The sequence below is a fragment of the Lycorma delicatula genome, chromosome 8, assembly GCF_047948215.1.
Source record: "Lycorma delicatula isolate Av1 chromosome 8, ASM4794821v1, whole genome shotgun sequence".
In the NCBI taxonomy this organism is placed as follows: Eukaryota; Metazoa; Arthropoda; class Insecta; order Hemiptera; family Fulgoridae; genus Lycorma; species Lycorma delicatula.
Window position 1 is genome coordinate 25,756,632 of NC_134462.1, and position 26,987 is coordinate 25,783,618.

Sequence of the window (26,987 nt, forward strand, 5' to 3'; positions counted from 1 at the left end):
AACCTGCTGAACTGATTAAAAAAAGTCTTTCTTCTTATCACCAATAATAACGGAAAGTCAATAAATAATTGCTATTCCATAGTATAAAAAAACATTCAACAGCTCATGAATTTATATATCACAGGTGTTAGGTACAACTTTAAATAATAAATAAAAATAGTTTTCTTATATGATAATTTCATAATCTGAAGACATAAAAAAATATCTATTCCCTACAGCATGTACTGAATTGTTAAAAATGTTATGTTGGATTTTAAAATTGAATTAATATAAATATATTCTTTAAGATAATAAACCACTTATACATTCAAATAAATGTCAATTATATGTTTATCTACAATATCTTCTCTTAAAATGTATTTAGTAATATCTTTGAGATTTCAATGGTGAATTTTTTCAGATGAGCAGTTTTTGTAGACCTACCAAAATTATAAATAAAAATACATTATAAAAAATGTAAAATAAATTAACAAAAAAGGTCCTAAAACTACAAAATAATACATATTTTATTCTTCTTTAAATATTAATTTTTAAAATTAATATTTAAAGTATTTATAATATTTAAGTAATCTTTCAATTTTTACTTCTGTGCCAAATTATGGGTCAGTAAAGTGTTGATTGTCATTTGTTTTTAATTCAGTCCCTTCTAAAAATCAAAATTTAAAGAAACAAACCAGTAATACTACTTCTTTGGGATAGGTTTCTTGTTGTTAGCTATAATATTTTGTCAGTTTTATTTCACTTTATGCACAGACAGTCCAGTGCTTGTTTAGGCATTATCATTAGAGCTCAAAACCTTTCTTTTTTTTAACCTCCGGGTCCGCAGTCAAGCAATTCTTTCCGCAGAAGGTGAGATGAGTGTTTTGTAGCGTGTGAAAAATGCCATACCTGGCCGGAATTTGAACCCAGGACCTCTGGGTGAAAGGCCGAGATGCTACCACTTGTGCCATGGAGGCCGGCAGAGCCCAAAAACCTATAGCATAAAAAAATTAAGTTGCCTGCATGTAATTTGCAGATGGTGTATTTCACCACTAATCGCATAAGACTAATGAATTATATCAAGGCAGCTTCCCAATATATAAAGAAGGAACCTTCACAGTACAGGGAGTTTTTTTTAACTTCCCCAAATAGGTTTATTTATGCTGCTTTACGAATGCTAGGTAACAGGTTTGAGGCTACTTATGATCAAATTTGTTTTCAGTATACTTCAGTTGGTGAGGGAGGTTCATTTACAGTACTGTGACAAAGTAGCCTTGTTATTTTACTGTAACAATAATAATTATAAATATTCATTTTAAAGTAAAGCATATTTTGGAATTGCATAAAGATTAATATACCAAAGGGGTATCATAAAAAAATACAGAAGATTCACTAACTTTAAACAGATTGCCAAGAAAAAGTCGCAGGGACTCAAGTTAGATGAATAAGGTGGTTGAGGAACTACAGGAATGTTTTCCTTTGCCAAAAACTTATTAACTGAGAGAACAGTGTGACAAGGTGCATTGTCATTATGCAGCAACCAGTTGTCTTTGATGGCTGGTCTCATGCGGGAAACTCTTTTCTGCAGTCTTTCAAGAATTTCTTGGTAAACATACTGATTTTACAGTCTCTTCTGTAGGCAAAAAGCTCCTAATGGACTATGCCATTGCTATCAAAGAAACAAATTAGCATGGTTTTGATTTGTTCATGTTTGCTTTTTGGGACATGGTGAGTTTGAAGTATGTCTCTCCTTGTTCTGACATTTTGTTTCTGGGTCTTACTCAAATATCCAAGATTCATCACCAATAATAACATTTTTTAGAACGTCAGGATCAGTTTAATTTCACCTTAAAAGATCACGGCACACTTCTACCCTGTTGTTTTTCTGTTCAATAGTGAGGTTTTTTGGGGCAAATTTTGCACAAACTTTTTCATGTCCAATTCGTTAGTTAAAATTTGATGGACTGTGGTACAGTTCAAATTCAATTGTTCTGCAATCATTCTGACAGTTAATTGTACTGTATCAAGGCTCTATTTCACTCAACATTGGTATCCATCACTTTTTGACATTAACGTCTTCCAGAGTGAGGATTGTTTATAATTGATTCCCAGCTTTTTGAAAATGCTTTAAACCACCTAAAAAGTTGGGCTCATGACAGAGCGTCATCTCCATACACCCTTATCAATCTTAAAAGTTTCAGTAGCATTCTCACAGAGTTTGATTCTCACAGATTATCAGCAATGATAATCAGTTGCACTATAATTTAGTATGCTGATAATCAGTATCACTCATTTTTATAAAGCACAACAAACACTCATTTCACAAAAAGTTTGTTTACATCTCATGTGGCAACAATAGACTAAAAATATTAATACCTAATATAAATCAGCTGTTCATATAACCATATATTTACTAGTAACTTTACAGTGCTGCCACTTTGGCTGCCAAAAAAAAAAACTAGTCTCATTACTTTATTTACAGACTTTGTAGTGCAGCATCTCTGTTCAGGTTTCAGGTCTCTCCTTACTCATTGGATTCCTCAAATGCTACATTGCTCCCAAATATAACCTAATAAAGCTTCATGAAATTTTTAGTTTCTGTGAATGTTAACTCAATTGAAAAAACAAATTAACAAATTTGTTGCTCTTCATAAAACTCCTATTTCTCTCTATCAAAAATCATTGAGAATACGAAAGATAATTTCAACAACATGCTCTTAGACTAGAAATGATTTGATATAAAGCAATGTCGCAATCAGAATATTATTTCTAAAAAAAATTCCACAAACTGATGTCATTATTGATGTGAATATTGAGTATCAATAAACTAGCATGCCATTTCTAAAATTTTATTTTTTTAAATTTTGTCTCCTGAAGTATTTAAACTATGTTCAGGGACAAAAAAACAAACCATTTTTAGCAAAAGTAGGTACTTAGATAGTAAAATAATAATTACACAAATATAATAGTTTTATAATTACTATTATTTTTATAATAATCTTGTATGTACCATTTAAATTTAGAATATAAAAATGTAAATACTGTTTGTTAATTTTATTTTCCCTCTCAATGTTTTATTCCCATTATTGACCATTCACTTTATATTAGACATACAAATCTGAAATGGCAGTAATGATATTAATCAAATGAAATGTTAATGAGGGTTTAATTTGTGGAAATGTAATGTCAAGGGATAAACAAGGAAACATTTGTATACCAGATTACCCTTCTGCAACTCCCCTGCATTTTAATGCATTTATATGAGGTATGATCAATTAAGAGAATTTTTTAATTCTGCGCACTACATTTTTCTAAATGAGTTTGTCTTTTTCTCATGTGATGGCAATACTGTCTGTGATCTATATTAATATGTTCAGGCACATTAGGCATGTAGTTCTAATCTGGCAGTCAAGTTATTAGGATAAAGTCGTAATTTAATTTATTTGGAAATGACTGATCAAAAGATCTGCATTACATTTTGTATTAAAAATGGAATAAAATGCAGTGAAGTGGTGAAAATGTTAGAGGAGGCTTTCAACAAAGTTATGTCGACATAAAGGATTTATAAGTGGTAAAAATGGTTTCAAGGCCATGAAAGGGTTGAATGTTCAACACATCAGCAACTGATGAAGAAAACAATAAAATAAAGAACAATGTAAGAATAATTGCAAGATCACTATTACAGAAGTTGCTGAAGAGGTAGGAATCTATTATTGTTTGTGTGAATTAATTTTGATTGACATTTTGGGCATGAAATGAGTTTCAGCAAAACAGTCTGAATTTAAAAAAGACAATCACTGATAACTCAGTATTAACCAAATGTGTCATATCAAGTGACAAAACATGGGTATATGGTTATGATATTAAAATGAAAGTTTCCTAATTAACCAGTTCGATCAAATGTTAAGATTCTCCTTACTGTGTTTCTTTATTACAACAGTATCGTCCATTATAAATACTTACTACAAGCTAGTCACTAGACAGTATTATGCTATTTACGTGAGACAATCTTAAGAAAATAACCACAAATGTGGACAAACAATTATGGATTTTGCCCAGCTCATACTTCACTATAAATTTATGACTATTTAGCCATAAAATAACACCACATGGTGCTGCAGCTACTGTATTCTCTAGTCATGGCACTCTGGGATGTTTTCTTATTACTACTACTGATACAGAGAACAATAAAAGGGTAATTTTCAACGATAGATGCAATAATGAAAAATTTACTAGTGAACTTAAGGCTAAACTAAAAAGTGTTTTGAGATTTGGAAGAAATGTTGCAATAAGTATGTTGCATTCCTGGGGAACTAATTTGAAGTGGACAAGGTCAATACACAATAAATAAATTCTTTTTGATTAAAATTAAAATTCTCATTATTTTTTGTCCAAATTTCTTAAACTAAATATTTCAGTTACAAGATGTTTTTAAAACTAATAATACACCGCCTGAAATAATGGAAAAGTGTTCCTAAATTAATTATATAAAAAAATAACTTTTGTAAATAAATGAAAACAAAATTTCACAGTTTTTGGCAACTGTGACAAATAATGAAAAAGCATGTAAAATATAACAACAGTTTTTAAAGTCTAAAGTATTACAAAAAAAACACATATTTGTGAATTGATCCTTTTTAAAAAAATATTTTTCTACAATAATTGTCAAAACATGAGCACTTTAAAGGAGAGTTGTCTTAAATAGAAGACTAAATCATTTACCAGTAAATGGATGTGATATTGTGTTTGTTATAATGATTTCATTAATTATTCTAAGTACACTCTATTAGTAAGTGAACCGTCAAATATTAAATTAAATAGAATTCACTGAAGGAAAGACATTTTTGATCCTTATATGGATATACTGGATGTACTCTTATATGAATATATTTACACTTATCTTTTTAATTTACAAGCATTCATAACTGCAATAATAATATGCATACATTATAATACTGCAGACTGAATATGATCTACTCATTAGTAGAGTTCTGATATTACATTTTGTGGTTAGTTAATTAATACTGTCATTGATAATAATCAATAAAATTTAGTAATACTATATTTAGACTGTTTGAAGAAAAAGTATAAATACTATTACATTTTCAACTTTTTCTGCTCAAAGACCTAAAAAAACTCATTTAGAAAACACTGTTAAAAGAAATAAAGTATTATACTAAGCTTTAAAGCTTTCAATGCTTAATAGGAACTACTTCTTTATTCACTGTTATAACATGTCTCTATAAAGAAAAAATATACAATGCACACCTTTTCTCCATGATAAAAAAATTACTTTCTAGGTTTAACGTGAGTGTAAAATGGATAACTGTTGGTGGTTTTATACATTTTTAAAAAGAATGCTCCTATTAAGAGTGCAATTATACCCATAATAAGAGCGATCTTTCAAAAATAATCTCTTCAAGCACAGAATTCTCAATCATTGTACATCTTTAGATATATTTAAATTAAAAAAATAATTTTAGTTTGATTTTATGCCTTGATGTCATATTTTTACATATGTAAAAAGTACAACAATTTAACATTACAATTATATGTAACTATACAATTTAATTTTTAATGTTAATTTTAATTAATCTTTCATATTTTTAATTTTGTTGAACAAAAGTTTAAATTCTTAAAATAAAAAGATTAACGGTTTTAAATTTTAAATAAAATAAATAAATGCAAAATAAGGTATTACATTTTATGAAGTTTGTAACGTAATTTGAGATGAATATGTAATGAAGCTAATGATGCGAGTAAAATGCGAAAGCGCTCCTGCATATAGAGTGCAAAAAGGTAAGTCATCCTAGTTTATTAATTCTGTAGTTTGGTTGAGCTAATAAAATAAAAATACATTATATATATATATATATATATATATATATATATGTGTGTGTGTGATGTTGAAATGTCAAATTTGAAACCATAAAAACTACTGTACAAAGTTTTTATCATTTATTTTATGTCATTGGATTTGTCATCTGTGACTCCAAAACCCTGAATAGCTGTTTTGCAGACTTTATAATTTTTTACACCTACACTCTTAATTTACCCCAGTACAGGGGTTGTTTGCAAAAGTAATGGTGGAATATTGTATTGTCACTTGATGTTATTAATTGCAAAATTTCACCAATAGGCAATATCAGGAAGTGCGTTAAATTATTACACCCACCCTTCATTTATTCCTGCACTGGGGATGTTTACAAAAGTAATGGTGGAATATTGTATTGTCATCTGACCTTAGTAACTGTGCAAAATTTCATCAATCGGCAATGTCAGGAAGTATGTTAAATGAAGGATGCAAGGTTTGAATATACCATAAAAAAAGACATTGTGAATTAAAGAAAGGCATATAAAAAAGAAACCAATGCAATTAGTGTTTTTCCTAATTGAAATATTTCACAGAGTAGTTAACAAAACTATTACTTAATAAACCTAAGTTATCATAAACTGAGAACAACTCAGGTCCTGCAGTTACATATAAATACACATTCAATAATTTTGGTGATTATATATTTCATTTTAAAATGAAATCCAAGAAAACCCTAATAACAAAATTTACAACTCCCACTGGAATAGCTTTTTATAAATTGGTTTAATATAAAAGTGACATTTAATAATTAACAAGACAAACTGATGTGGAGAAAGAACAGTTAATTCAATGACAATTTTGAGGGTCAAGTTGGCAACACATTTAATCAGCTGTTCAATTATAATTAATCTAAACATAACCTCTTTTACTGATTTCAGAATGTCAGCTCCGCTTGAAACATGTATGTCGGAAGAGCAATGTTCAGAGACAAGATTTTTGCTATCTATTAAAGGTGTGAAACCGCTGGCAATTTACTCAGGAATGTTGAAACAGCATGATAAAAAGTGTTTAAACCACAGTAACATGTATAAGTGGGTGGAATAGTTTAATTTGGGCAGAACAAGTGTGACTGATTTCCATCACTCTGGAAGACCAGTTGAAGTTTTGACTACCGCGCTACAAATTGCATAAATGATCTTACTTGCGAAGAATGCAAGTAAAAATTTCCCAAATTGTAAGTTTATGTAATATTAGTGTTGTAATCAAGCATTCAATCATTCATGACATGCTGAATTATTGCAAAACATGTTTGAGATGGGTTCCAAGGCAGTTGACTCAAGCCCATAAAGACAACCGGAGAAACACTCGAGAAGTTGGGATGGGAAGTGTTACCAGATCTTCCTTACAGCCCAGACCTCACCTCATCCAATTTTCATTTGATCGGCTTACTCAGAAACATTTTACACGGCAAAAGGTTTGATGACAATGAACTGGTCAAAAAAGCGGCACACAAAAGGTTTAAACAGCCAAGGTAAAAAACTTCTATGCCGCAGGAATCAGAAAGCTTACAGAATGGTAAGACAAGTGTCTAAATGATGCTAGAGACTATGTTGAAAAGTAGTGTAAGTTTCATTGTTATTGACTAGATTGTTTTTCTCTACATAAATTGTCTTGTTAATTCACTACAAACAGAAATTTTTTTTTGAATGTTTCCTTCACTTTACGAGTCAAATCTTACTAATTTTGGGTTGAAAAAACAAATACGACAAAGAAAAAGTTTTATTAGCTCTAGTTTCTGTGATATACAATAGGTGGAAGTATTTTATTTTAATGGATAAGAGAAAACTATACATTTTAATTACATATACCGACAACATAGAAAGTCCATTTGACATTTTTTTAACGACCTGGCAGTTGGTTGAGTCTGAAGAGAATCATGTGATCGTTCTCTTTTGACTTTCCTCTTGTGAGTTCAAGAGCATCCCCATCCCTACACACAGACCAACAGTAATCCACAAGCATTACTTTATTCCAATGGCCCTGATATTTTTGTTCCATTACAGAAATATCCTGATGGAATCTTTCTCTGCGTTCATCACTGACAACTCCACAACTACGAGGGAAAAAGTTCAGGTGTCAATGCAGTAAATGGATTTTAAGGGACATGTTGCATCCGAGTTGATGGTATTTTTACAGAAGTACTGTCACCAAATGACTGTAACTTTCATCTCTTTTGTTACCTAAAAATCCATGAATGATGATTCCCTTTAAGGCTTCCCAAGCTTTTTTTCTTTTCCCTCCAAAATTCGGTAAAACTTAGGATCCGTTACAAGTTATCAAATTTGTGGCCGAACAAAAATACCTTCCTTAACTTTTGTATCACTTAATGTAGGATATTTGTCTCTTAATTACTTTGAGGCCTGTCCTTCTCGGTTGATACTTTTGACAAAATGTTTCATCAAACCCAGCTTTATATGAAGCATCTTTAGGGTCCAAAAGAGGCTCAGCAATAACAATTTTTTCTTGCTAGAATTAAGATTTCTTGCAAGCCAGTCTGCTTGAATATAATGTGATTTCCTATCCCTACTGTGCCACATACATAAAAATCAGTAGTAATTAGTGTACCTCAGTTGCATTCCTAAGAGTACAGCAATGACTTTTAGGTTGCCACAGATTTTCCACTTGTGTTCAGCATATTTGATTGAGTCTAGGAGAATTGCCATGTCTGCATAAGTCTCCATGTGAACTGCATGACCAATAGGAATAGAAGGAAGGTGTGAATACAGCTTTCAAATTAAGCTTAGAAGAGTCTATGAATGCCTCCAATCAGCTGGATCATGATTCAAATACAAACATTTCATCAAGCCATTAACATTACAGCAAACAAGATTGTTTTTCTTCTAAAAAAAAAGAAGCAGATCCCTATGATGATATGTCTGTACTGTGATCCTCACATCACGTTGGAAAAGATTCTGTTGCTGTAATCTTGACCCTAGAAGTTTTGCCTTCTCTTTCAACAAAAAAAGGTTTTGAATGAGATCATTCAATTTTGCTTGACTCTGTGCAGTTTATCATCTTTTTCATAAAAATCAGAATCGTGGAATGTGGAAAGCTTGTTGGGTTCTTCTTCTTCCACACTGTCTTCATTTTCTACTTCAAGCTCATCATTTTGGGGTGGAGTAGGAACTGGTAAACTAACTGAATGTGGAATACATCAAATAGCAGATGAAAGATTAGGGTATTGAACTGTTCCTCTTTTCTTTATTGACAATCCTGTCTTTATAGGTGGAAACAAGCAGAAATAGCAGTTACCTGTATGGTTTGTAGGCACAGTTAACCACAGGCACAGCAAAAGCCATATATCGTTTTTTATTTTTCAGCCATTCTTGTAGTATATCTGAACAAGAGTTGCAACGTATATGTGGAGCTCATGACTTGCATTTCTGTGACAAAAATGTTATTCCACCACAAATGTAACAAAAATTATTCGCTGAATTTACACATTTTCGTGGCATTTTGAACAAATTTTTCACTTCAAAAGCACTCAAAAACCAGAAATTCTGCACTAAATACAACACAAACAATATGAAACTCACAGTCACAGCAACAGTAATAATGTTTACAATCTACAAACAGCTGGAGAATGTGTTTTGTCACTTAAATGTGACAACTCCAAAAACAAAATTATTCCCAAATTAAAAATGTAGATCGGGTAAAAAATTACATGTATCCCCAAAGCAAAGCTAATCAGCCATTTTTATGGTAATTTTTGAATTCAGTATATCGAAATCCATAAGAATAAGCAATTTTTGAGCCCAAAATATTTTCACAGTTGGGCAGTGTTACTGAACGTCCCTCGTAACAAGATTCAAAATATCCAAGGGTTTGTTGCAATTATTTATGTTATTTTTAATTTCCTCAGCTCATAAGCTATTGGTTTAATAAACACAATAGAAGTATCACCTAGAAGGATTGTCTCACTATTATAAATCTGAACACACCTAGGCATGTTTAATAAGCCATAATGACAAACTGAATGTCAACATTTAGAAAAAGCAAAGGTAATCTGTGAAATTATTAAATGCGATTAATATGACTTCATTGCTCATGTGTAGAAGTCTTTGAAATAATTATTGAATAGTTCTTTTATTAGCATAGATATTAAATCTCCTGACCAGCAAACAAAATCAGAATATCTCCAAAATATGGGATTCGTATTAAATTGAATCATAGATACAATAAAAAAAAAACCCATTAATATTCTACATGAAGGACAATTAATATTAAAGTTTGGGATTAAAGGTACTTTAATAGTTCTCAAAACAATTTATTGTTTTCCTCAAATGGGCTGTATGACACAATGGTACAAAAACATATCGATGAAATCAAGCCACTGTCACTAAATAAATAATAAAGTTTTAACAATCTGCTGAACAAGTTACATGTAAATATAATTTGTTTTAAGATAATGCTTTAAATAACAATTCTGATGTACCTGTAGGAACAAAACTCACAGAATTTGGTCATTAGAACCCCTCTCATATGATTATTTACATCCGCCTACAGCACACTCTTTTTAAAATTGTGGGCAAAAAGCATTCAATATTTTCACTGTTCTCTTAAAGTAAATAAATCTTTTTGAAATACTTCCATGATACCAAACATAAATTAGAATTACATCAAAACATATGTAGTGAAGATTTTATAACAATGAATTCTGTTATAGAGAAATAGAGATTAACTTGGACTTTTTCCAGGCTAACAGTAGATATAAATAATTTACATAAGACTATTTACTTTGCAGATATTTGGACAAATTTTCTAGCATATTAACCACACACACAAACGTACTTCTAATTACTTGTATTTTCATAGTTAACGAAATGAAGATTTTTATTTGTAGGTACAGTTCCAGGCAATGTCATCACTGTTATGTACATGTACAGAGTTGAATATTTACAGTAACTTAATATTAAATAGATATTACTCCTTTGTAGGATTGGTGAAACAAGTAAGCTTTTGTTGAGTGCACTGTGACTTCGGATTTCAATAACCACGTAGAACAACCTGTATTTTGTGAAGAGGAATTACACCATTCCATAGTTTTAGCATGGTTTAGCATAGTTTTAGCATAGTGGCATGCAAAACAAGTTCGAAGAACAACACAATTGTGAAATAGTTAAAAAAAAAGGTGCTGAAAATACTCAGTAAGTAAATATAAATATAACCAGTTATGTTGTATTTTTATTATTTTTTTTTTTCAGTAAATACTCATATTTGCTTTATCTACTCTATTTAAAAATCCTACTATTATTGTGTTGGTCTTTCAAGAAAAGATGCTAATACATTTAAACCTTTATGACTTGCTCATTAATGAAGAGCTACATTTCTAAATGCAATGTATTAAAGTGGGACCGCCCTCACATTATTATTATTATTATAATGTGCAATTTCTAATGTGATAGAATTTACAAAGCTTACATGGTAAGCTTATAATTAATTTATAAATATTTTTATTTTTTAATAAATTCCAAGAATAAGGTTTCATTGAAAAAAAATTTACAACCTAACTAATGTTTCAAAAAGTATGCAACTCCTAGAATAGGAGTGTGACCTACACTTAAATAAATTTTATGTTATTCTATTTATCAGAGACCAACACTGGACTACAAAAATTAGCTTCATGTAGTAAATAAATATCCTTGTCATACCCTAAAATCAATTTAGTATAGATTCCTTTGTGCTGTGTCAGCTAAATCATTTTTAAGGATGAACAATAGAGGCTTAATTTGCGTGTAATTTTTTAAATATAAGAATCAAAATTTTTCCAATCCCAGGTCCAATAAACCAACAATACTGCATTTGATTTTTGCTGAGATAAAGTGATTGTGAAGGTGTATACCGAATCAAAAGGGTCCAGCCTCACAATCACTGTTAACTGAAGTAAATGAAGGTGTGAAAGAGTGAAACTTCCTTACCCATAAAAGTCATCCATTCGCATAACCAATTGGACTTCCAACAAGTACTGCTTTCGGGGCCATAAATAATTTAAAATTACACAATTACCAGATTTATATAATTCATGAATTTAAACAAAACAACCAACCATGAAAAATTAAAGTATTGTATTGGTTTTAAATATATTGCTGAAAATGGGATCAACGAGCTGGATTGAATTTATAATTATTATTTTAACCACCCTGTAATAAATCCTTTACTTTTCTTTTAATCTATAAATTGTGATGTTTATCATGATTTGATCTAATAATTTAGAGCACTTTTCAAGGAAAACCAATGGGACTTAAGGTTTTAGAAAGATGCAGCTACTTGTCACACTCAGACTGTTTTTTTTTTTTTTTCAATTGATCACAAAATATTTTGTGGCAGAGATTTTCAGATCTTAGACTAGCTAATCTGTTTTCCTTTCAGGAAATTAGATTTATGTTTTTCAGAACACCATGTATTTCACAAATAGAAAATAAATATTAAAAGTGAGATTTTAAATGTCAGTTAACAATCATTAAAATATAATAACCTGCATCTAGATGAAGAAAATCACTTTCAACATTTACTATAAAATTAAAGATACTGATTATTTTCACAATTTGGGTATTATATTGCACAAAAAATTAATAAATAAATAAAATTTTCTAGAAAACTTTGGATGCATTCTTTTTAAAATACAAATATTGCTATTTTAAACAGTATTCTTAAATTTTTACACCTTAAATTTTGATTGTCTCATTGTTTGTAAATATGCTAAGTAACAAAGAATAAAAATATATCTTATTGATAATCTTTTTTCAGTATCTGTAAACTATACTGGTATGCTACACATAATACTGTATTTTAAACTTAGCGTGAACAATGGATATTTCATGTATAGATTCAACTCATTTTATTATTTAAATAGATAATTATTTGTCATTTATAGAATGTAAAACAAACCACCACTTTCAAATTGCCTTTATTTATTTTCGATTTTCTTGTTCATCTTTCTTATAAATATAGGTTATCTAACATATTAATTGTTCTATAATTTATGTATATGTACATATATTTATAAATTATTGTATTTATAAACTACTCAGAGCATCTGAAATGAATGTCAATAAACTAATTAATACACCTCATCCAAACTCGTTTTGATACATTGTAGGTCAACTGTCATCATTGTTGTACACAATAATGAAAGCATTAATTAGAAACTGTTTGTATGGTATCTAACAGTAAATAATTATTTCAAATGCAGTATTGCTTTCCCCAATTTGTTAGAATTGTGTTTTCTTTTAGTATGATCACTTTATTGACAAGTAATTAATAACAGTTTTTCGGGAATGATAGATTAGTTTTTCTATATATTACAATGTTTTTTTCCGTACAGTCACATTAAAATGTTTCTGTTTACATCGAGTACATGACTAACAGAATATATATTATTCTGTGGGTTTAACAAAGAATAATTATAGATACAATTTTTATTTGATGATGAAACTAAGAAAAGATGTTTTTTTTTTAAATGTACAAACCATGTTTCTAATCAGTTCAATAAGAAACTAGTTAAATACTGTCATCCTAAGGATATTTTCTCTGTAAATTTATGACCATTTAGACACTCTTACTATTTTATAAAGTTCTAGATATATTTTTTAATACCCATTTCATTCAGCTTATGCAATTCCTGTACCAAACTGAGACAGTGTACATAATGCACTGTTCTACTACTGAAAAAGGTATAATAATTTCTTACTTTACATTATCCTTCAGTTTTTCTTAAGGCTGTGACACACATAAAGCAACTCACATACCAGAGCAGAGCACTGGTCACAATCTCTGGAAGAGCAATGATGTTTACTATTCAGCCAGATACTGTGATGAGCAAGTGAAGGTTTCATCTGAGGGCTGATATCACCTGCATTTCAATTGGTTTTGCATGCTGATATACTGCTTGATGAGGAAGGTATTTAATAATATGACTGTTACAATTATAGGAACAAACATACAATATATTAATTGCTAATCTACAACGTTTTTACTGTATAAAAAAAAAATTACAGTAAACGTGTAACAATCTGCAAGATTGTGTCAGAAAATAAGTATGTTTAATAAGATAAATCTTCACAAACAAGTATAAAAATACATAACTTTTGGTAAGGAATTTGCATTTTCAACAATCAGGGTAATAAATGACAAACGATACAGGACTTAAAATAAGATTAAATTAATGCAAACTTAGTTTTTAATTTCAGTTGATTAAAAACTATCTTGGCTTTTACCCTAAGATGTTATGAAAACTAAAATATAAACAGAGTGATTCAAAGAAACGGGAAATTTTGAAAGTTGTGTTGCTAGCTGTGGGCGATTGGTACCACTTGATAAGTGGCGCCAGCCTCTCTAACCTAATCTGCCATTTAGTTGTCATGGATCCTTTAAATGGTGCGCAACGTGCATTTGCTATCAAAGCGTTTTACAAAAACAATGACAGTGTGGAGGGAGCGCGTAGAGAATTTCGCCGTCATTTTAAACTGGGACGGCACGACCGTGTTCCATCAGCACGTGCAATTAAAACATGGATATCTAATTTTGAGGAAACTGGTTCGGCAATGAAAAAGAAACCTCCAGGCTGTGAGCGAACCGTCCGTACACCACAGGATGTTCAAGCTTTACAAGATGCTGTCACACAAAGTCCACATCGGTCAATCCGTCGTCTCTCAGTATCTTTACAATTGCATAGTTCAAGTGTTTGAAGAATGTTAGTGAAGGACTTGCAATTCCATCCATACAAGTTGCAGATCCAGGAACTGAAACCGAACGATGCAGTTGTGCGAGCACAATTCTGTAATGTAATGCTTCAGAAGATAAATGATAACGAAGAGTTTGTTCACGAACTGTGGATGTCACTGTTGGCACAAAAAACTATAGCATTCAGCAAACATTTGGCACTATACTAGGCCGACTGAAAACATTGTTAGTTTAATATAGATGATATTTATAACTAAAAATGTAGACGAAGCGCATTTCCACCTCAGTGGATTTGTTAACAAGCAAAATTTCAGATACTGGGCACAAGAATATCCTTTGCAGCTACACCAGCGTCCATTGCACAGCCAGAAAGTGACCGTTTGGTGTGCTATGTCATCTTACGATGTTATAGGCCCTTAATTTTTTTGAGGTTGACAACAGGCTTGCGATAACAGTGACGTCGGCTTGTTACGTAGCCGTGCTTGAAACCTTTGTTGTGGAACAACAAAAGAGATCCACCAATTCTTAACACAGGCTGGTTTCAACAAGACGGAGCAACGTCACATACTGCATGAATATCGATGGCAGCTGTACGCAGATTGTTTGGACAACGTGTCATTTCACGAAATGGTGACATTAGATGGCCTCCCAGATCGCCTGATCTCTCAGCTTGTGATTACTTTTTGTGGGGTCACCTTAAAAGCAAAGTGTTGCACAGTAGACCTGCTACAACGGAAGAACTGAAGGCAAAGATCCGAGAAGCAATTGCGGAAATTTCAGTTGAAATGTTACGTCAAACCATGAACAATTTAATGAAGAGACTTCGTGAGTGTTTACGTAGAAGAGGAGGTGGTCACCTGCAAGATGTCATCTTTAAAAAATAAACTAAAATGTATGTATCCTAAAAATGGCAACATTTGTACAATTACATGAAATAAAATTAATTTTCTAAAAAAAATATTTCATTAACATTATTTAATTTTTTAAATTTCCCGTTTCTTTGAATCACCCTGCATAATAAAGATATATTATAAGTCAATTTTTTCTTTATAACAAAGTTATTTATTTTTGTATCAAAAATACTTATAAATTGCCGAAATAGATAAAAAGTGGGAATCAACTCTCATCAATGTTTAAATATTTCTAAAAAAATTTATGTAATATCTAGTATAATTTTAAAGATATGAAAAATCTTCCACACAATCTTTTCAGTTTTTCACAAGGAATTGTTGGTAGGTATATCCACAAATTAAATAAATTTTGCAAAAAAAAAATGATATTTTCAAACTCCCAAGAATTACACTGCTGTTTCACAATAAAATAGCCAAAGAGAAAGATTTATTTAATTTTTATTGTGTTATTATAACAATTTTTTTGCGAGAGAGAATCAAATGAAACAGTACAGTAACAGTCACATAATTGCAAGCCTGGATGATCAGCCCACATGTCACTGCTATACTATTGTTCTATGAAACAACTCTTAATTAGTCATCTCTTAGTAGTATAAACAATGATATGTTGGGAAGTAATCGTCGCCACTCCAAGCTTGCCGTTACTTGGCAGCAACTGTACAAATGCAATAAAAGTTTGGAATGCAGTACAACTGTCCAATAGGTTTTCAACTGTTGTTTCAAAAATATGACTGTGCAGCAGTATTATAAAGATGATGGCTACACTTCCAGCATGCACCAAGGAGAACAAAATTATTTTTTCACCAGAGGTCTTTCATACTTTTATTTTACTAAGAAAAGGGGAAATTTCTGTCCCAATCTTACAGCAAGTATAAGACTGGACTACGAAAGTACCTAGTCAGCATCATTTATACAGTGAAAATTCCTCTAGGCTACATCAAGCACATTAATGGGAATTCAGCAACTGAACCACAGTGAAGCAAAATTGGTACATAACAGACTGAAATATCAGTGAAAATAATAATGAATTAACAGTCTGTCTGGATAAAATCATGTATTTTAAATTTAAGATTATGAATCAGTAGATTAAATCAAGTCATGGATTTTAAATCAAAATCTTTGAATATAAACTTCATACTGTTCCATAGTTCAATAAAATATCTGCATGGTACCAGCATGGTATCAGCTGGCTGCATAATTGAAAGAACAGGTTGATACTTATGAGGAAATTTTGCACAGTTCTAAAGCAGAAAGCTTCCAAGAAAGATCTGTCACTAGAGGGGAACCTAGGTCCACTACCACCAACCCAGAAAGTAAGTAAGGAGTAGCACCATAGTAGTTCAGAAAAAAAAAATTCATGCACAACAATCAGCAAAAAATACCAAGATTCTTACGCAATGAACAAGGTACAATTTTGGAGCACTACATATCCTGAAGGATGCGGCCACCAGAATCTGTTGCCATAAAACCAGAAGCAGATTCTAAGAATCACCAATGATTTGCAATTATGTCCAGATGAAAAACATCTGAATACAGATGTTTTGTTATTAATAATATCTGTCATACTCGCTAAACTTTGCCCCAATGATTCTCACATCTTCAGGCTGCTCAAAGATGTAATGTTATGCAAGTCTTTCAGGTACAATGAAGAGGTAAAGTTAGAAAACAAGTGGCTATGCTTTAGCCCGAACAACTTTTTTCTGTAAGTGTTTTTTTTACATTTTATGAATTGCATATAAAATGTTTTTGTTTGATTCTTCTTTATGTACAGCACAAAGTTAAAATTAGCAGTACAATGTACTTGCCTGAATTCATAAACTGTTTATTAAGATCATAATTTAATTACTTTACACCAGGAAATGGCTTCTAATAATGTTAAGACTACATGTAATCATAAAAGTGTATAGTAAGTACAAAGAGTTGTGTAAGGCTAACTGATATTTGAAACAGAAAAAGGAGAACATTTATTTATGTTAGTAAAATTGTAAATAAGTAAACAGTTTAATAACTTAAATAGAACAGACATGTTGCAAGAAGAAAGCTTAAAAAATTAATTACTCTACCATTGTCGTATATGACTGTTTACATGCATTAGGTTTATTTATATATACTACTTAATACTTTGATAACTATATAACGTACAACTGAACCTAGCTGCATTAAAATGTTTATTTTTAAAACTCAAATTTGAGGTATGGGGAAAAAACGGAATGAATATAATTATAAATACTCAATATTAATTTCTCCTCCTCTTTTCTGTATGTAAAGTGCTCTTGCAGAGATCTCTTACTTTGGCAACACATATAAAAATATAAATATAGGATTAAAAACATAGTTTAAATTTAAAATACGGAGGTATGACACAAAATTTTTATATTGGCGAGATAGTTAACAAACATCTCTATTTTCAACTGTTTTTAATTCTAAAATTATATTTTTATACGTTCTGGTGAAGCAGACTTCTGTAAAAACATTTTTAAAAAAAGAGGAAAAAACATTAAGTAATTGGGTAATTTACTATCATAAAAATTATATTCTACTGCTAAAATAAAATTTGCTAGTCTATTTATTAGTCTATTAATATATATACTTGATATAAAAAGGAAATTACTTAGTAATAAAAAAAATACAAAGGATTTAAAAATATGCAAGTAATTAACAGAGAACTTTCTTTAAATTTTAAAACTGTATAGACAATCATCTTTAACAAAAATAATTGGATTATAATAATTTCATTTTCAGTAACCAATGAACCCCAAAACATTTTCCGCTAGGGGCAAAAAATCATACGAATACATCAACGTATCCGGAATGTTTCAGGTATCAAACTATTTTAATGTAAAATTACCTGTCCAACAAATCAACCATTTCAAATCCATAACAAACCACCAATTTTTCATTTATATGTTACAGTGATCAGTAACCAATGCAGTGAATTATCTGTATCTGAAACAATTTTATTACTCGGTCAAATGTCTACTTTTGTAATCACACACTATTAAGTTTTCTTTACCACCACATTAAGTTTTATTTATAACCATTCGCAGTAAAACAATATTGAAAAAAACATATATGTTGAATGGACCTCTAGAGCTTCATAGTGAAATCAAAAACAGACCTGTTTTTGCTGTAGTATATGAAAGCATAATTATGAAGAAAAATAGCAATTAAAAAATTAAACAACAGGTGAATTTTGTTAACATTTAAAAATAGATTAAATGCCAATCATAATATAATACTACAATGACGCTAACGATATGTTGAAGTTGAAGTTGATTGGTGATGCCAGATTAGTTAACAGTTGTGGTTTTAATACTGTTGGGTTTTTCCGGTTTGTAATCAAGACATGATCTTTATGGGAGTAAATTTTACCTACTCTGTAGGATTTAATACCCATAGGTTGTGTTACTTCTGGCAGCTTTAAGGTACAGTATACGAGATTTCTGCCTTGAGATGTTTGTAACCATTCTAATGATTAGTGACATTTTTAACAGTCTACCACTTTCTAGAATAAACTTAGGTAAATTACTGAGTGATAATTTTTTTGTCAAATGAATTATATCAATATTTTCCTTACTGTTTACTATGTAACAAGAAATATTGTAGTTTGATTAATTTAAAAAAAAACAACACAAAGCTAGAAGAGTTACAAAACTTCCCCAGCTTTGGGATTCATAGATTTTTATTTCAAACATCAGCATAAGGTATTAATTACTAAATTATGTAAAATTTAGAACTATTTACAAAAAAATAAAATTTTCAGTAAAAACATTTGGGTCAGTTTGACCCCCTTGATGAGAATTACATTTTTACCTTAAAAATTATGAAGTATTAAAGATACAACTGAGAAAAAAATCATAATTCTTGTAAAAAAATTCTGGGTCCTAGTTAACTCTACAGGGTAAATGACATTCTAATTATCAAAATTATCTCATATTTAGAGTATAATTACTAAAAATCAAAATCTTATGTAAAAAAAGGTAGATCCATTTTGACCTCATTGCTAATCATATAATATTTTTAATAACAGCTGAAATCAGTTAAAATATCAGAAATTGTAAGAAAATGTTTAAATACTCAAGTTGAGTCTCATGGGACTCCTACTGAAAAGACCCATGTCGTCAACATAAATACTGGATACAGTTGGATTTTTAATGTTGAAAATTAATGTAACATTTATTAATTGGAGTAACTACTTACTTCAAATAAGCTGGCCAATTTGGTGCATTGTAATTCAACAACACTAAAATTAAGAGGGTATTATGATGTCCTCTTGTTTGATCAGGTAAAATATCTGGACAAATCCAGGATATATATAGAGCCAAACTTATTTTTTTATATCCCCCCACTTAAATCCAATAAATTTTAAACAACTTTTTAAATACTTTCATAAAAGCTCAACCATGAACAATGTCTTTGAAGGACTTCCATACAGCTAGTTCACATTTGCTAAGTTTATAATCATAAGTTGAATCCTTAAGCAGCTTCTTGATTTGCAGACCAATAAATATACCCTCCTTGAGCTTACCAGAATTCAATTTAGGAATATATAATTTTAAATGATTAAATCCTGGTCTAGTACCTTACAAAATGTTTCATGAGTCTCAGTTGTATGTGAAGTGGCAGCAGTACAACTTTACCACTCTCAATTAATGATAAATGCTTTATATTTTTTTCATCTGCCACAAAATTCTGCTACAATGGCCAGTTCTTTACTGGGTAATGACTTTTTACATCATGACTATCCCAAATACAAAGAAAAAACTATTTCATAAACTCACCATGTAAACCAAGCAGTAATGCAACTTTCAAATCACTGCAAACTTGCCACATATGCTGTTTATATTTTATTGCTTCTAATATTGATACCATTGTTTCATACGTTTCTGTCATGTTGACCACATAGGCGAATGGAATGAATGGTTGTTTGTTATCATTATGCAAGAAAACTGCTTTCATGCTAATTTTAGAAGAGTCAATAAAAAGATGCCATTTTTCAGGCATATGCTGAATTCCAAGCTCTTTAATCAGGCTGTCAACACCAGTACAAATCCGCAATGAATTTTTCATAATAAAATAAGTTGAAAGTTTTATTTCATGTCCTAACACAGTAACTTTTTGTTTCTTCCACTAAAAGATTCCATTGTTGCAGTCTAGACTCCAAGAGCTCAGCTTGGAGCTTTGATAAATTTGAATCGCGAACTAAATCATTAAGTTTATGTTGTTGAATCAGATGAGGAAATTCTCATCAGATAGGAAGAAATTCTACAACATCCTCTAATTTATCTTTAAATTGTTCTTCTGGCAATGTCAGATTAGATGGTGGTACACGTAACTCCTGTCCGATGTGTCCTTAGCTTTAGAGCTGAGAATACATCTGCACATTTTATGAACTTCCAAATAGCCAAACCATCAGTACAGCAAATGACATGACTTGTAGTTTCCCTTCCACCATTAAATTAAGAGTTACTGAACACTGTATACAAATAACATCAGGCACCCAGATTTTATCTTTATTCCAGTGTGCACAATCACAATAAAACTTATAAGCTGTTTTTTATCAATTCAGAAATAATCTTTGTTTGAGATTTAGGTGTAAATTTACCACAGACATAACAAAAATTGTTTGGATGATTTGAACATCCACAAACTTTTGCAAAAGCAATGTTGTAGCAAATAAAAAACAAGAAAAATTACTTTTGTATTTTAAGGAATTGATAAAAATATAGCAAAACACTCTGTGACACAATACACAATATAGATAAGTGAAGCACACTGAAAAAGATTTTAGGCTCTGTAGTAGGCAACAATAGAAGTCCGTATGATGTCATTACACAGATATGTTTGTACGTGTCTACTTCTCATGATACAGTGTGTATGTGTATATATATATATATATATATATATATTTTTTTTTTTCCCCTTTATTAAGCATGTATGCATGTTGTTTAAAAGTAAAAATACAAAAAGTATTCTTAACTGTAACCAATAGTTGATGAAAATGAGTTTATTACAAAAAAAGTTCTTAACTTTATGAAAAACCTTTGTCACAACACAATTTCAATAGCACATTTGAAATCAGCACCCAAATTATAGTGAGAAAAGTAGTGTAATATGTCATGATACAAATTTCACTGAATAGTGTAATTTACTGTTAATTACTTATAGCAGAGATTACATAATAAATACAGAACTAAAAATATTACAATTATATGATTTACATTATCTGTAATGCACAATGTTTGAAAGATTTTTTAGGCATCTTATTATATTTTTCCTCCAGAAAGTGAAATTCATTCACGGCTAACATATGTTCTTCATTATGCATTAAATCTTGGTTCTATACATTTTTAAAACTGGTAATTACAATCATCTGTGTTCCAGGAAAGTAAAAAAAGTATTCATTTGTATTAGTTTTATAGCATAAGATAAACATAAACAAAATTTTGCCCTCTTCAATATTAATCAGAAATACACAAGATTAATAAAACCAGCAATTAGATTTAATAGAATTCGAGGACCAAAGGAAAGTTTTGTAATAAACACTACTCTTCTACTTAGAACGTAATAAACAAAAAAAAAAAACTCAAGTAGAATGGTGAATACTGTATAAAAATACAACAATTAAAATTTCAATTCTGAGTATCCTAAAAATTTACTAAAACCATGTGGTTCTTCTTAAAAAAAAATAATAATTAAATGCCAAAAATAACCATAAGAAAAATGGATAAATTTAAACTGTTATGAATAAAAGTTTATGAACAAGTAAGTAGATACAACTACATGTATACCCAGAATATGGCAGCAAAAAATAATAACTGCTATTCTTCAGAATGCATATTTATTACAAGTTGGCTAAAAAAAAAGAAAGCACAATGGATAACCTTTAACCAGACATGAATGAATGTAATCTCAGATTTCACAAAGGATTAGATATAATTGTTCACACAATCTTTGTAATAATTCCTTTTTTGTTGAATGGCAAATATGGCATACTGATATTTTTACTAAAAGACAATAGTTTGTCTTTACACAAGACATCTACTTGTGTAGATATCTGCTTATTATGAGCTTACACAAAAATATCTTAAAACGTCTCTATACAATAAGTTGGTTAAGTTTTAGAATTAGGATTTTGATTTTTAAATTCAAGCTATAACTGGAAGAAACAAATATATATAAAAAAAAATAATAAATAACATACTGAACTTATTTCAGTCAGAGGTATATTTGAGGCATTATTTAAAGATTTGTACTGCAGGTTGTAAGCATCAAAAATGTTTTTTATTCAGTTAAGGAAAATATTTATTTAAAAATTTTCAAATTCCAAAACTTTTAGTGTAGTAAATGGTGAAATAAAACTTGTAATCCTTAAAGTAAATGGGTGACTCAACACAGTTGTAACTATAGTATATTTTTTGACTGTGAGAAGCAAGGTCCTGTGTTTTAATTTAAACTTAGTTATTTTGTCTGCGACAGACATAATTACACAATTTAGACTTTTATGAAATTTAGCAGTAAGGTACCTTGCAATTAGGTGGAACAAAGTTTAATCCAAAATCAAGGTCACTTTGTTCCATAGATGATGGTGGAGAAGAAAGGCATATAGGGAGAAGTTTAATCACCAAACCAGTGCTGATGAAACTAACATGTGATCTACCTTCAATGGCAATATTTATTATTTGCATTATTAACTATATTCAACAGCCAGTTTCAATTGATATACTAGACTTTTAGTTTTGTATTTTAATTTTCATTTTACTAATTACAGAACTACTACTACTAGCAATAAAAAGATAAAATAATAATGCCAAACTAATTTTAAAAATTATAAATTTAAATAATGAATACAATTTAATGCGCTTCTATGATTATTGCAAAATTAGAAAATCTGAAGCAAAAGAAAAATGACATGATAAATCTTAAAATGGAAAACTACATTTTGACTTAACAAAGTTTGTTTTTTTACTCACAAAAACTTTTTCAATACTTCAGTAACAAGAGTATCATTGGCAAGCTCAGTTAAGTTATACTGGTACTTCTTTTCTCAGAGATGTATTCAGGATGAGGTGAAGAAGCTTACTAGAATTTTTATCCATTCATTCATTACAATGTAATTATACGAGTAGTAAAATTAGATATTCAATTACATTAACATTGTACTTATTCAAGTATATGTAAATTTTCTTTTCATCAGGAATGGTAACTTCAATCATTTAAATGTGGTAAAGCACATAATTCACCACTTAATACTGATAATGTCACAGATTTGTATCAGTGGCAAAGTTGACTAGTAGAGTATGATTTATGTGCTCATCGTACCTTTGAAGCTCCATCCAGTCAATTGCCCAGTAAGGAATTTTGTGCAGTTAAGAGTAATCTATTTCATATACATTCCTGGGGCATGATTTAAAACACATTACGGATACAAAGTGAAACAGAACAATAGTCTGACTCAGTGCCCCCAAGAATATATGGACTAAATTTCTTCTAACGCAGAAAAATGTATACTGAACGTAAAAAGAACACAAACTATGTTAACAGCACATAAAACACACTCCACATAACAGCCAATCACCTCACAATAAATATCATATCTTGATAACAACCTTAATTTTCTACCTACATATAAAAAAACAATCAAATTCAGCAGGAATCACGGTGAATCCATTAGATTTATCATTGAAAATTAAAATTAAATGTTCTGATGCAAGTAAAAATTTATCACTTAAAATTTAGTTTTTATTAGTTAAAAAGTAATATTGTTTATTATTTTTTTAAACAAAAACCACCATAGAATATACCTTTACTGAAGATGTATTCTTCCTACATACAAACAGTTGCAGACTTTTGAATTCCACTTTCATTATACATATGAATTTACTATTACTGAATCTCTTTGATAAGGTGAAACTTCTTAAAATTTGCTTATGATTGCACCCTAAAAATTCACATAATTTAGCTATCCAAATCACAAAATTAAATGTGATGTAGATAGATATCTACATCATTTTGTGATTTGGATAGCTAAATTATGTGAATTTTTAGGGTGCAATCATAAGCTAAAAATCAACAGAAAAATTCATAAGCAAATTTTAAGAAGTTTCACCTTATCAAAGAGATTCAGTAATAGTAAATTCATATGTATAATGAAAGTGGAATTAATACTTCATATTTTTATTTTTCTGTACAATTAATTTAGTTTTAAAATGACACAACTGCAGTCAATTAATTTATGTTGTATATTATACACTAAAAAATTTGTTTTTCGAATTCCTTAAATATTAATCCAAAAATTAAAAGCAATATGCAAATTTCTTAGGAGTTTAATCTTCTTTCTGATTGATAAAATAGTTTCCTTTAATTTCTTCAATGGAATTCTAAAACACTATCTAGAAGCAAGCAGAGCAGTATTCTCTTACTGAGGCTGTGAGACTGCTTAGGAATGGTACAAAAAATTAAATAGTAGACAAGTTCTAGACTAGTAGTAGATTCAAAAAAATTTAAATCTACTTGTGTAAAAAAAAAAATCATACTGACAAAAAAGCAATGATTCTTATTAAATTGTTGAAATTAGTATCCTTCACAGATGCACGCCCAGTCTATTACTTTTTCTTATTAATGTACTAATTTTAGCAGGCTTAACATGAATTGTAATCTTATGCTGTTATAAGCCAACATGGTTTCGCTCTTTGGACATGAGAGGGAAATAGTAAAACACAGTGCTGCACAGGAACTAAGAAGGCTTAAAATTCTGATTCTGTTGTTTTACTTCAGGCTACATTCATGCAGATTCTGCTGGTGGCAATGGTGCTTTTGAGTTAGTCAATTTTACTTTAAAAGTATTTAACAAGGGATTCAAATATAATATTCAAAAATTGATGACTTAAGTCACATTGATTTCTTAAAGATATGAGAATAGTTAATTATGTTTTTATTCAATCAGTATTAGCTTACTGTATAACTGCATGTGAATAAATATCTGTGGTACTAAATAAAATTATATCCCTCCCCTTCTAAACAACAGATTTGAAGCATTCAGTAACTATTAATCGCATATGAAATTATACTAAAGTTCATTTTAATAAAGGATAATAGTTATAGATTGCCATTAATTTTAGGTTGTGTCCAGTGAATGTCTTACAGCTGTGCTACCAGAAATAAAACCTCAAGGTCAAGCAATTATATTAATGTACAATTTTATCATATCACCTGTTCAATAAAAGCTGAGTTAGGGCAAAATTAATTGCATTGCATGCTTGTTTAATCATTCTTTTAGTTATGGCTTGTACTCAAGTACTTGGGAAAAATTCTGTTAAATTTTTTTTTTAATTACAATTAGATGAAATACAATTGCTTATTTTTTCTAAATTTAATTTTTTTTTTAAATCTTGTACATTATGCAGTGCAATCAAAATAAAACAACTATCCTATATAGGCAAGCATTATGTTCCCAAACAATTCTTAATGATAAATCACTTTACTTGGCATCTGCTGTTTTTTTTAGTTAAACCCTTACTGATGTTGCTTGATGCCAGGAAAGTTTTCATTCATGGTGGTAATAGTACAGCATCTTTCAAGCTGTCTGCAAGCATCTGAACAATATTTGATATATTTTCTGTTTACAACTTATAACATATAATCAAAAACTTATGTGAAGTGATATCAAATTTAAAAACATCTTTTTCTGAAATTCTACATTTTTGTTTTATGCATAACAATTATAGAATTAAACTTTTTTTTTTTAAACTGACAAATTTCAAATCTTGTTAATATTTACTAAAATTGATTAAAATGACCAATGACATACTTCAGTACTCGTATCGCATAGCAGCAGGTCTTACAAGGGTTCAACCAGCTGGTAGTTATCATGAAAAGAATTTAATTGAAGTTACAAATCTGGAGAATAGTTACTTAAAGCATAATGAATAACATAAACTCAAAATAATTGTGATCAACTACCTAATATGGTAATAAGAAAGACCTCATATTTTATTTATTTTTAAACAAAATTTCCAATCAAAAAGTGAATCTATCACTCTTTCTTGATTACATTTTTCCATAAAAGGTTATGATAAAGTCTGAAATGCTCTTTCATAATAAAAATATATAATTTTAATTAAATTGGGTTTTGTTACAACAGAATGGCGAATAAATGTAACGAACTAAACCTTTGTTATAAAACAATTTTACTGCCATTGTAATGTAGAATGTACATATTTAAATATATGACACAGATGGTAAACATTTATTTTAATTGCCAGCAAGATTTGAAGTGTGTTAAAATCAATTTTAATTTTTTGTCCTTATGATTAGTCATAAAAATGAATGAAAAATACATACCATTTATTGCATTACGGATTTTTGTGGCTAACCTAATTAAAATATTATTTGATATGAGGTTCATCAACAGCAGGGTTATGTTTAATTTGCTCTTTAAAACTTATACATTTAATATTTAAGGCCTTATCCATACTGTTGTTTTAAAATAACTTTTGAAAAATTCATAGCGTAAATATTTCCTAATTTACATTTTACTC

The 26,987-nt window shown here is 29.8% G+C and overlaps 1 protein-coding gene across 6 annotated transcripts in view; it reads right to left on the reverse strand.

The window, feature by feature from the left end:
• Window positions 1-26,987, reverse strand: part of LOC142329425 (uncharacterized) — a 73,808-nt gene that overhangs the window by 13,921 nt on the left and 32,900 nt on the right. For 4 of the 6 annotated variants that reach the window (XM_075374039.1, XM_075374040.1, XM_075374041.1 and 1 more), the window contains exon 3: window positions 18,296-18,393. The exons of 1 other annotated variant lie outside the window; for it this stretch is intronic. In XM_075374039.1, coding sequence (XP_075230154.1) covers window positions 18,296-18,347 — 52 coding nt within the window. In that variant the 5' untranslated portion in view covers window positions 18,348-18,393. Of the gene's footprint in view, window positions 1-18,295; window positions 18,394-26,025; window positions 26,043-26,987 lie in introns of those variants that run through there. One more of the 6 variants, XR_012757498.1, reaches the window with a different exon arrangement.